Source organism: Pinus tabuliformis, chromosome 6 (assembly GCF_031772625.1).
Source record: "Pinus tabuliformis cultivar Carrire ecotype Pingquan chromosome 6, CPIR1, whole genome shotgun sequence".
In the NCBI taxonomy this organism is placed as follows: Eukaryota; Viridiplantae; Streptophyta; class Pinopsida; order Pinales; family Pinaceae; genus Pinus; species Pinus tabuliformis.
The window spans coordinates 1,122,185,727-1,122,198,661 of record NC_142292.1 but is presented as its reverse complement, the minus strand read 5'-3'; the positions used below and the strand labels follow the sequence as shown (position 1 = coordinate 1,122,198,661).

The 12,935-nt window shown below is 35.1% G+C and overlaps 1 protein-coding gene across 4 annotated transcripts in view; it reads left to right on the top strand.

Moving 5' to 3' along the window:
• Nucleotides 1-3,782: 3,782 nt before the first annotated feature.
• Nucleotides 3,783-12,935, top strand: part of LOC149262817 (uncharacterized) — a 139,937-nt gene continuing 130,784 nt past the window's right edge. For 2 of the 4 annotated variants that reach the window (XM_089425294.1, XM_089425290.1), the window contains exons 1-2: nt 3,784-3,935; nt 4,181-4,336. In XM_089425294.1, coding sequence (XP_089281420.1) covers nt 4,227-4,336 — 110 coding nt within the window. In that variant the 5' untranslated portion in view covers nt 3,784-3,935; nt 4,181-4,226. Of the gene's footprint in view, nt 3,936-4,040; nt 4,069-4,180; nt 4,337-12,935 lie in introns of all 4 variants that reach the window. The other 2 variants (XM_089425293.1, XR_016259206.1) reach the window with 2 other exon arrangements.

Below are 12,935 nucleotides of genomic sequence, written 5' to 3'. Positions count from 1 at the left end.
CTTAATAGAATTAGTTTTACCGAGAAAAAAAAAAATGTACTCAATGCTTTGGCCCAAAAAATATTGAAGCAAATCGAGTGCTCAAGGTTCACTTTATCATTCTTACATCCTTCTTCCACATACATTCTTCCACTTTTACACTCACTCCCTAAATCTCCATTCACCATATTCATAAATTACCATCTACGTTTTATCCATACCAACACTTCTACCTATCATCCATTTCCTTCCAAGCCATATTCTTAACTGCTACAGGATCCTACAGAAGTATGCATCTACAGCTCTTCCAAATGAGAATTCCGGTTAGATCTATAGAAGTGTCCACTTCCAACATCGTACAGGAAACTTAGGGGGTTTATCTAACAAATTTTGTTCTAATTATAAATGTCTACTAGAATTTTATGAAGAGACTATATTTGATGGATTAGTTAATGTTTCTCGCAAATTTCAAGTGTGTAACCCTCGGTGATTATTTTTTGTCAAAGTGGCTTTGTTTTTATGAGATTATTTTTTTAGGAACTCTGATTCCTAGTTAAGAGGACATGTATTGGGTGAAGAATTTTGATTACAATGTTTCTTTAGTATTGATAGATTTGGTTAAGAATTTTGATAAATTTGAATAACGTTTTGATAAGATTAAATAAAGTTTTTTTTTAACAATTCTAGGATATAATATACTTAATTGGAGAAAATTTTAGGGTGATCTTATTTACTTTAATGATAGATTTTATTGAATCTACATTATAAGATTTAAGATTTCAATAAAGTTTATAAGAATGATTAGTGTTTTGTTCAACGATGTTTCTACTCATTTGGAAGTTAATGACAAGTTGTTGATAATGTTTACCTTCAAAGTTCAATCAAACAATGTTGTCTTATTATTTTAGTGTTTTGTTTCATATGTTGAAGCTCCACATTATGTCACAAGAGATATATTTTTAGGGCCCAAAGTTTATTCTTACCTAATGAACTATTTTATTTAAAATTGTGTTGTTTTGTTCCAATTTTTTGGGTCTCAACCTTTCTCGAGAAAGGATCCTGGATACTTGTTAGATTGGACATATCACTAGATGAGGTGAACAAATATCTATTTCTTGGGTCAAATGTCGAAGACCTAAGTCATGGTCACTTTGCAGATGATCCCCCTTCCTCACAAGAAAAAGAAGACTTCCTCACAAGAAAAAGGACACTGAGTGTTTAAAAAATGTGATGAAATTCCTAGATATCTTTCATATATCCCTAGGGTCTGAAGATTCCATGGACCAAAACTATGTCATATAAACAATGCTAACGAGATTCTAAATTAATTAATGTAAGTTGGTTGTAGATTCAATTTAGGTATATCTTTAGATTTCTAGGTATCCCTTTCTTTTTAGGCCCCAACGAAAGAGTTGTGGCAAGTTCTATTTCAATGAAAGGAACAAAATGTGACAAAATAGATTATGAAGCATATGTTCCCGGTAGTTAGACATCAAATTTATATGAATGTCCTGGCTATTCCCTATGCTAGTGTTCCAAGGCCTTGATTTATAGTATATTGGAAAAGATTATGAGATATTTTAAAATCTTAAGCCCAATGCATGCCTTGTTATATAACAATCACATTGCACAAGATAATCAACCTCAGATAAATTTTGTATCTTTTGGGTGAATTATGTTAGGGCATGTAGAACTTGTCATTCATAGCTTCTCTTGAAATCTTCTACACACAACCTTAAATAACTAAGCTCGAAATATCGTCTATGTCAGTGTAATATGATCACATGACGTGTCACCATTGGCATACCACCTAACAACACTGCATTATGCAAATTGTTAGCAACACTATACTCAATGCAACCCCTATTACAAATCTTATAAATTTGTTCTGAAGCCAGCTCATAAATTACTGTGAATTGCATAGCCATTATGTTGCTTCATGTCATCTTATAAAATTTTAATATTCTATCAAAGAGGATATATTGGAATTCTAGGAAGATGCTATATTTGGTGGCGTTTTGGTTTTAATAAATATATTCCCAAGCCATATGATGGATTAGTTAATGTTTACAAATTTCAAGTGTGTAACCCTCGGTAATTATTTTTTGTCAAAGTGGCTTTGTTTTTATGAGATTATTCTTTTAGGAACTTTGATTCCTAGTTAAGAGGAAATGTATTAGGTGAAGAATTTTGATTACAATGTTGCTATAGTATTAATAGATTTCGTCAAGAATTTTGATAGATTTTGAATAACGTTTTGATAAGATTAAATAAAGTTGTTTTTTAGCAATGCTAGGATACAATATACTTAATTGGAGAAAGTTTTAGGTTGATCATATTTACTTGGATAGACTTTATTGAATCTAAAATATAAGATTTGAAGAAATTTTATAAGAATGATTAGTGTTTTGTTCAAAGATGTTTCTACTCATTTGGAAAGTTAATGACAAGTTCTTGATAATGTGTATCTTCAGAGTTCAATCAAACAATGATGTCTTCTTATTTTAGTGTTTTGTTTGACGAACCAATTGTGCCACTTGTCATTCACTTCTTAAATGATATTTTCACGAACAAGGATCATGTTGCCAATATCATCATGGTCAAATAAAAATTAGAATGGGGATTTCACAATTGTGAGGAACTAATTGTGCCACTTATCATTGACTTCCTAAATGATATTCTCACGAAAAGGATTATGATGCAAATATCATTATGGTCAAACAACAATTAACATGGAGAATTTCAAAAGTGGGGAGAAATTTTCAAGATTTATATGCCATCATCACATGGTAAAAGCAATACAATTTTTACCCCAACCAATGTACACTACTTTCTACAAAGTGAAATATATTGGTTTTCCACTAACATTTATTAAATCAAATTTATGAAATGCGTTTGAGTCACTATGGAAAGAGAATGATGGGCACCTAGTTGAGGCTTTGGAAATGATTGAGTTAGATAAAATAAGATGGTCCAAAGAGCCAACAAATAATACCATTCTTTTATAGTTTGGACATTTTACACGAGTAAAGTAGGGATAACAAGCAACAACTAACTAAATTAACAACTAACTAAGTTTTCCTCATAAAATTAGACCAATTTCTAATGAACAAAAACTATTATCAATTGCATTGTGAATTAAGGTGACATGAGATTACTTTGTTATAAAATATTTGATTTAAATCATTTACTTATAAAGGTTCCAAAATCTTAATGAAGAGCATTTTCATAAATCCTTCACTTTGACCCTCAAACATAACATATGATTAAAAAGAAACACCAATAAAGAAACAAAATTGCATAAAATTTTGACTTCTTTCTTCTATGCTGTTGTTTCTGATGCCATTGCCTTACGGTGTTTCCTTTGCAACATGTGGTGCAAATGCTAATTTAAATATTTTACAATATCATTGCTATTTTAATTATAATCGAACATTATTAAATTATAAATAATAATTAACTTATTTAACATGCAAGTTCGTTAACCCAAAATAACAATGAGTAGATTTCATCCCAAACCTAACTTCCATGAATTACTTATATAAATTGCCCATTCTTACAATGGAAACTTAAAAAAACCATCTTTATAATCTCCGTTAACAACATTAATATAATTATTTTGAGGGAAACATATTTTAATTTAAAGTTAGATATAAGGTGTCAAGGTTGACACTAATTTCATCAACTCACTGGCGTCGGCGCTAGGAAAACCGTCCAGCCGTGGTAACGGAAGAGTTTACGTTACACATTAACCCTCAAAATGCTTGACTTTTCCATGGCTGGACATGAAAACAAACAACTCATATTTATAAACATCCTTAATCTTTTTCTTCATTTCAATTGCGGGATGCGCTCTCTCTATATATATTATCGATATCTGGGGCTTCTACTCGTGCTCGAGAGTCGGAAGGCGCCGAGAACAGAGTGAACAGCGTAAGCATTCCATTTTTACAGAGGTACGTGTCCATTATCGATCTTGCAATTTCTCAAAGCCAAGTCAAAATTTCAGTGCAAATATCATCATTTTGACTTCCGATTGCTTCGGAGAATCTCAATCCCAGAGCTGGGATGTGGGATTTATTTCTCTAGGTCAGTATTCGGAGAACCCGGTGACAAAGTGGCCGGGTAAACAATTTATAACAGCAAGATAAAAGTATTTTCATTGGAACAAAGTTGTGAAATATACAGACCGGGCTTGCAGGTTATCCTGTGGAGAAACCAATAAGCAAGTTACCGACAAGAACATCATGTATTCGGATCGAGTCACAGCCACGGGCAGGAAGAGGTCTGTCAAGGAGCGGTTGGGTATCAGTGCGGATGATTCTCCCGCGTATGCCGCTCATAGCACTGCCAAACGGTATCAACTTCATCCATAAATGCTATTCATTTTCCCATCTTCCGTTTTATTTTTTTTTGGTTTTAAATTAAATTTCGAGGGTTTACTTTGGCTGGTATGTGTACTTCTATCGTTTTCGGTTGCAGTCCTTTGTCTTTTCAACTCGGATACATTTTCATGTTTTCTGCTTCTAATGGGTCATGTTCAGTTCGGCATTTGGCATCGTTTCGAAATTTAGGGTTTGCTCGTTATGCGTGTCTTCCCTCTTCTTGTCCGAACAACTATTAACAGCTCTTTTGTTCCATTGCTCATCGTAGAATCCAACCTAAAACTAAAATCCGTCGATAAACAACAACTGCACACTATTATGCTTTTAGATAATCTACTCATTTAAAAACACAAAAATGGAGACACAACAACTAAATTAACAGTCTCAACACAGCCGTGTGCGATTTGAAATTTATGCTGAGAAACCAAACCACTGACACAGGCAGCAATGCAATTTATTTATTTCATCTTAACAAGCATGCGCAGACAAACTCCAGACTCCCACAGATGGCTGTGAAATTGCAACAAATCCGATTTAGATATAAAACTCATTTGCTTGCAGGGACTGTGGACATGTCCAACAGAACTCCACAATTTGTAAACATAAAATTTTTGGCTGATCATAATGTGACATGTTGAAATCTTTAATATGAGTGAGCCAGAGTTTAATCCAAAGTGTTATATAAGTTTTATTTGAGAGGGCCACCCAGAAGAAGAGTTTTGTTTTATGTGGTCCCTTTAATTTCCTTATCCTGGACCGCCACCAAACAGTATCCCTTTGTACGTCTGCTAGAAATAGAGAAGAATAGCCTAGCTCAACATTGACGTTATAAGACCGATTCACAAGATTTTTAGATCAGATCACTGAGTCCACTTGGCTTAGTTTGATGGCTTCATCTGTCAATAATGGAGTATAAGACTCGTTACTTTGCCAACTGCCTTATAGAATATATTATATCTGCTCTTATTTTGGTTTTAAAGGATTGGCTTGTGCGCTCCCAACAATAAAAGTTAAAACTATCTTATCTTTAAAATGTTCTTTGCAGAGGGGAAGTTACATCACACAGAAAATGCCCTGTGCCTCCTCAGACCCTCTACTAGTGTGGCTATTGGATTTGCATTTGATGTTGTCTACAAGCAAAGAATATGTTTTTCTAGAGGTTATCATCCTGAAATAATACTTGGGATTTGAGTTCAATTAAAGGATGCAGTGTGAGACATGAAAACTCCCTACTATCAACCTAGATCCATCTCAAACTTGAATCTATCAAGAGTTAACAGTGATGAACTTTCTCAAGGTACAAAATTTTCTCGAGATTTTGTACTCAATAGAAGGTTTGCACTTCAAGGGATTTGATTCTCTTAGGTGCTTGATAGATTCAGGGTTAAGGTTTATATATACGATCTTTTTATTTTTTATTTGATTTTATATATTCTATTAATAATAATATGTTATGCTTCTATATTTTACTATTATTATCTTAATTTATTTTATGTAATATTTTTTGCTGACAGCATATGTCAGCAATATAGATAGACTTGATTGATCTTCCGCATATTTTGTTGTGAAATGTGCATCTTGATCCAACAAAATAGATGCAATTTAATAGAGATATGGGATTGGGGAATAATCAATGCCCTATTTTGGACACCTGTAACGTCGGCTTTGTTGTGTGGATGTGAGATATGGGGTCCAAGTGTCTTGAAAAGCAGGTGGAAGTAGGTAGAGAGAGTGTGCAAGTTCATTGTCTTTTTTCCTTAGATTAACAACAACTCTACAAAATTGTCTTAGCTAAAAATCAATGTTGTACTCATTTGAGTTGAAAGTGACAAGGGGGCAGATTTCATAATGGAAAAGACTCGCTGAAAGAGATAACAAGTGAATACTTGAGAAAATAAAGAAATAAGTTTTGCAGAGAAGGAAAAATACTCAATAATTTAATGCAAGAAATGGTCAGAGAGTTAGGACATAAAAAAGAATATCCAACAGAAAAAGGAAATGGAAAACTACTTACAAATTTGTTACAAAAGAGGTAAATTTAATAGAAACATGCAGGAAAACAACAATATTACATAGACAAGTTTGAGTCCACAAACAAAATCAAGATACAAAATTATTTGAAACTAATATTCCTTGAAAGAGAAGCATTGATTAGCCCAACCAAGGATAAGCTCGCACAGGGTTTGGTGTGGGATAGGCAAATGGCAGAAACCCAAAGAAGAGTGGGGTTGGAAGACTTATCAAGTGTATAGAACAGATGAGGTGAAAACAAACCAACACTTTTTGCTTCATTAGGATGGACAGCTAGATTGCATTGTAAGAAGGGCTTCAGGATTGTGCCATTTAAGGGACAAGTTGACACAGTCAAGTTAGATCAAAGTAGTTGGCCCACCCTAATGGGGTCCTCTAGATAGGCAGTTTGGTGGTGGGCATGCCTTTTGGGGTTATCCTTTATTTCATGTGCCTTTCCTCTCTATTCTTGCATTTTTGTGTAGGCTTCTTTAATTTTGCTAAGGATCAACCTCATAATGCTATACTCTTCTATTCCATGGACCAATTATAATAGTGTATCTTAGCTATACCTATATGTAATAAAGGACAATAAATTCATACAATACAAAAAATAGAAAATTGTGATATTTATCATGACTTGTTATCGGATTTATTCTCTTGATTTGATTTTCAGGATTGAGAGTTTGATGCTGATCTTAATATGAGGAATTCCTTGCTTTGCTAGAATGGCTGAGTTGGATTCCTGATAGAATCATCCTCTCCAATTGTAGAATTTTGTAGTTGTGCACCTTCTTTGTGATTTGTTGTTTTGGATCAATTGACTTTGCATTTTCCATTTTTGATTGCCTCACTAACCACTCACATTCCCACTCACACTTTTTTGTTCCTTTGATTGACTATTGAAACACATCCAAGATTGTCATCAGTTGTTCAACAAAGAGGTACAAAGGTACAAATATCAACAGGTTGCCCAGGGCCTATTTATATTTTGTTCACAACTTCGTTTGTGAACAAGATTCATCAATAATGTTGTTACATATACTGTCATCAATAACCTGACATACTTGACATTATACAAATATCACCACTGTTTCTGGACCGAGCTGAATTGTGAAGCTAATGATGCCATAAATATAATCTGAACTGATATACCAATCAAACCATACCCTAAACTGTTATATCATAGCGGTGCCATACATTTGTAATGCCATCTATAACTGTGATGCCATATATATATATATATATATATATATATATATAACAGTGGTGCCATACATCTATGATGATGCTAGAGATGTCATACATGTGTGCTCGGATCATACATAAACTACAGTGCTGAGATATACTATGTCATAGGACTGATTTCATATCTGAATCAATATAGCTCTGCCATACTAATGTCAATTTATAACAATGCCATATATAATAGTATCTACTATATAGAGATCATGTAGAATGGGCATACATTTGAGACCATATATATACAATTGTTGTGTCGAGAATTTAGCATATGCTACTGTGTCAAGGAACGAGATTATGTGCCAAGGACTTACCATACACTACTGTGCAGAGGTGTCAATGTGACGCTATTCATGTTGACAGAGATGAGATATAGCTTGTGCAAAGGATCCATACAAATAATGCTGAACTAACGCCAACCATATCACAGAGGTGTCCCATATGATGCCAGTCTTATTGCATAAGAGAACAATATGACAACCATTGAATCACAAGATTTATCGAGCCATACAGAGATATGAGATCATTGTTATTCATTACAGTGAGAGATATAGGTGATGTGATATCGTTTCAATATACAAAGAGTGCAATGGCAATTACACACAGAGTGTGGTGCTTGTATAATGATGCCTAGAACTTAAGCGATGAAGATTATATTACTGCAACATTAACGCACACAAGAAATACCATTGAAATCTTGCCGCTTGAGAAATCACGATACCCTATCAATGAGATAAAAGAAAACTTTGTGTGAGACAATGATCCTTTTGCAATTTGAGACCATATTCACTGAAGAGTGATGCCATAACAATCATTATAGCGATGTGGGATTCATGACAATGATCTGAGACTTGAGAGCGATTACAGTGATGTGAGAGACAGAAGCAGACTTCAAATTCTTAACCTTGGTGACTATCATATGTGAGCCCCATAGACCAATGCAATTTTTCCTCCAATCCTGACTGTGTTGAAAAATGTGTAACTAGGTTTGATCTTCATAAATATGAAATGTACTTTTGATTCTTGTATATTGTAAAATAAAAGAAAAATTATTATTGTTATTTTTGAAGCATGGGTTTCATGCTCAAGGTCTTTTATTTTAGAGGTCAAGCACCCATTGAGTTCTTCTAAGGTTTGTCCTAGGGTCAAGAAGTCAAAAGAGTCATTGTCATATGAAGAAGACCCCATCAGGCACATTGTAACTTGTAAAAATAATTATTTTTGTATTTAAAAAGTTTCAAAATACCCTCCAAGACCAAGTTGGTTTGCCAGTTAAGAAGTTGGCCTCTTTAGGGCTTTTCATCCTCCATGGAAGCCTATATATAGGAGGGAACTCGACCTCCTATGGACACACTTCACTCACTCATCAAGTGAAGAAGGAAGAATGAGAAGATAAGTGAAGGAAGAAGAAAGAGAAGTTGAGTTTTTGGGTTGTTTTTCTCTCTATTCCACTCACACGTGCGAAGTCAAGGCTATGGTTTTTGTAGCTTCAAGATTGAACTTCACAAGTTACAAGAGGAAGGACGAAATTGTTGAAAGAAGGGTCTAATAGGTCATCTACTAGCCTTAGAAGAAGAAGCAAGTCAAGCGAAGTTGTTGGGAGGCCTTCGAATACGAAATTTTGCTTACACGTGTGGAAGCAACAACAATTGCAGTGGCCAAAAATTTCAGACTTGCAGTAGAGGCCGAAATTCTATAGTTGGGGTCGAAGTTGTGTAGGTGGAAGAGATTTGACTGGGTTTGACTTGGCCAAAGGAAGCACATCATCAAGAAGGTTGGACTTGGTCTTGGAAGGGTATTCGTCTTGCTCTAGAGGTCCTGGTCTAGAAGAGGAGATTTGTGGGGTTTCCTCTCAAGTGGAGAGGTGTTGGCCCTGACTTGCAACTTATATCCTGTGTACTATTGATCCTCTTGTTTTGGTAGCTATTTGATGATAAGAATAACATAATAAAAAGAGAAGAAGCTAATAAGAAGATCGATTTCGCATTGAGATTAAAGGGGTTCCTTTTATATAGTTAATGAGGAGTCATTTGACATAATCATTTACTCAAGCTGACTTTGAAATGGAGGGAATATTTAAAATTCAATTTATCTTGAAAGATAATATTTTATCTTTCTTTAACAATTGCTTGCCAAATTCCAATATTAAATAATATTTCCTTTTTACCACATTGAGATCTTTCGGGCAATTTGAAATTCTTCTAGACGCTGCCCTAATTTCAACAAGTGGAAACCTCTTTTTGGATAACCTTTCTCGAGAAGTTTTGCCTTTAGATAGGGTCCATTTGAAGTCTTCACTATCTAAAGATAATTTTGTCTAACAAACTTCTTTTCAAGATCAACTCAATTGAAGTTATTGCATAGGACAAAAATGCCTTTATCCGTCTAACTATGATCCAATTTAATGAATTTTCGAAGAGATTTATCCCTAATTACATGGGAATATCTCTTGTCATTGTTGAAACTCATTCTTGTTGTTTTGCAATTTTTGGGAGCTTGGTAATGGGTAGTGAATGTTCCCAATTACTTGGGAATGGTTTCAAGAATTGTGAGCTTGGGAATGTTTTACATGGCATTTTTTGAATGGGGAGGTTATAGAAGCTCCTTGTATGATAGGGAGTTAGAGCTTGTGGGCCCCAAATTGATGCATCTATGCCATTATTTCTCATTGTTTTGGTGCTAGTCTCATGATGCCCACCATCTTCCCCCCCCCCAATAAAAAAATGATTTTCAAAACTCTAATTTCTACCTATGAAATAGCCACGTTGTCATGAAGAATACACATTGTTTGGCATTTGGCATCATGTTGCATTATGAGTTATGTGAGTGAGCAGTGTTGCAATCTTGTGTGAGGAGGATCAAGGTGTACAAGTAGACATGTTTGAGTGAGTGTTGAGGCACATTTAGGAACATTGTGAGCAGTGCATTGTGAGAAATAGTGTGAGGTGTCTTGCTAGCATTTGGTCATCTCAACATTGTGAGCAACAATGTGAGAATTCATGAGTAGTTGCTAACGTTGTTATTTTCTCACACCAATATTTTTTGGGTATACTTGTCCACTAAATTCAACTTTGTGATTTCATGTAGTGTTGTAAGATCTATTGCATGGTTTCCTAAACTCTATTGTGTGGTTTTACTATTTTAATTGCCCATGAAGTTTGCAAAATCCTAATATTAATAGCTTATGACATGACATGTTTGAAGTTTTTTTTCTAGGCTATGGTTATAGAGAATAGTTTTGGTTGAGTTTTATTACTTGTTTTAAAAAAATTAAGGGTAAGGAAGTGTTTCCTAGTGCATTAGCCTTTTTGCCTAGGAAGACACTTTAATTACCTTTTTGGCATGTGACTTTATGGTACAAAAATAGTCATTTAAATTTTTTTAGCATCTAAAGTATTCGCAACATCAGATAAATGCATTGCCACATAAATACGAAAAGAAAGCTTATATATAAGATGTATTAGAAGTCTAGTGCTACATCACATATCAACAGTGAATCAAGCCTTGAATCCTGAGCTCTGACTTAGTCTCAAGATTCAAAATATCAACAAAAAATATAATAAATGTATATCATCATCACGAGTCATCTACATGTCATAAACTAATTATTCACCGAGTTCCTCTACCCCTTTTACGTGAATAGGGAATGGCTTTTCCTTTTCCTCTAGAGGAAGAAGGCCTTGCCCCTGAGGCTACAAATGGACTCTGCCATCCTCCAAAAGCAAAAATAGGAGGTCACTTCTGTCCTTTGCTGCTGCCCATCCTAGATGTTGTGACCTCCTCCTCCTCTTCCTCTACCTCTCTCTCCCCTGTAGCTGCTACCTCCTCTGGCTCCAGTGCCTCCGTATTCACCTCACAAAATTGGTAAATCTCCTCCGCTTGGGCAGTGACAAACACCTCCTCTCTCCACAGGCACTAATCGCAAAGGTTAGAGTGCAAAATGAGTGGAAAAATTGACCTTTTCCTAACTTATACACGTGGTCTGGTACCTCACTCATGAGTTTTTGGATTGAATTTACGATTAAATCCCAAGCTTTAAGATTAAATCCCGAGCTTTTCATTTTTGAAAACATCGTGAAAAACTCGGCCGATAACATCGACGCGTTGAAAAAATTGAAAGTTCTTGATGTTATTGCGATTTTATAGGGAGTCTTTCCACTATGCTTTATATTAATATCACTTAGTCTTAAAGTGATTTTATGAGTAAAAGTACTGAAGTAATTTCTAATATTAAAGTCACTTTATATTTTTAAGGTGACTTTATGTGGAGAAATAGTAATTTCTATCTAATGAAAGACAAAAAGGGAGAAAAGGCAAAAGGCTCTTGTTCGTTCTTCATATGAGCTTTTTGAAGAAGAGAGGGAGCAAGGACAAGAGGAGGAATACAGCTTAAGGACAAGATTTACAGCAGAGAAAACAAGAGAAGCTACAGTGGGTTCGATCTTCCTAGGAGGCCTAGCTTAAGCCCAAGGAGGGAGCAGCCAGAGCCTGTTAGCACACAGTTTGAGTTAAAAACTGAAGTCTGGTTGAGCGATTTTTCTGGCAGAGAAAGGGTACAGGCAGAATGCATTACTAGAGGCTGTCTGCAGTGTCTGCACACAACTTGCTGTCACTCGTGTTGCAGTCAGCGTATTTTTGAGACAGTGTCAGAGGGACAGTCTGCTTGCATTTCAAGGAAAAGACAGCAGGATTTACCCGAGTTTTCAGGCAGTCTAAGTCTATCTTAAGGCCCGGATTTCCAGTGAGAAAGAAGCTGCCAGAGGTCTGTGTTTTTAGGCTTAGAGGGCTGAATGAGCAGCATTGTCAGTTGTTCAGAAATTAAGCGGAAAGTGGACTTCGGTGGCACTCTTCTCAAGGTAGAGATAAATATAAATTTCTTGTTGTATTAATGGCTGTAATAAATTTCCAGAGAAGCAAATAAATCGTCCTTTAAGACTGGTTTTCCCCATTGTGGGGTTTTTCTGGGGTCATATTAGACCAAAAATCACTGTGTAAATTCTGTGTGTGATTGTCATTGTTATTTCTCCTTTATCAGCTGAAAACTAATGGAGTAGAGTAGTCCTGAAGTTTCTCTTAAAATTTGTAAAAGCTTTATATATCAGACTTACTTGTTTGGGGCTGTGGGCACTAAACCTATGCAAAATAAACTGAAACTGGGAGGGCTACAGAGCTAAGGAATTTTCTACCCTTGTAACTTGTTGAACAACCAAATATACTAAAGTCTAATGTACTTTGGTATCTACTATATAGAAATTCCAGCAGAAAGTAGAGGCTGAGTTGCCTCTGATTGGCCTCCAATTTGATTGAAATGGTTTTTTT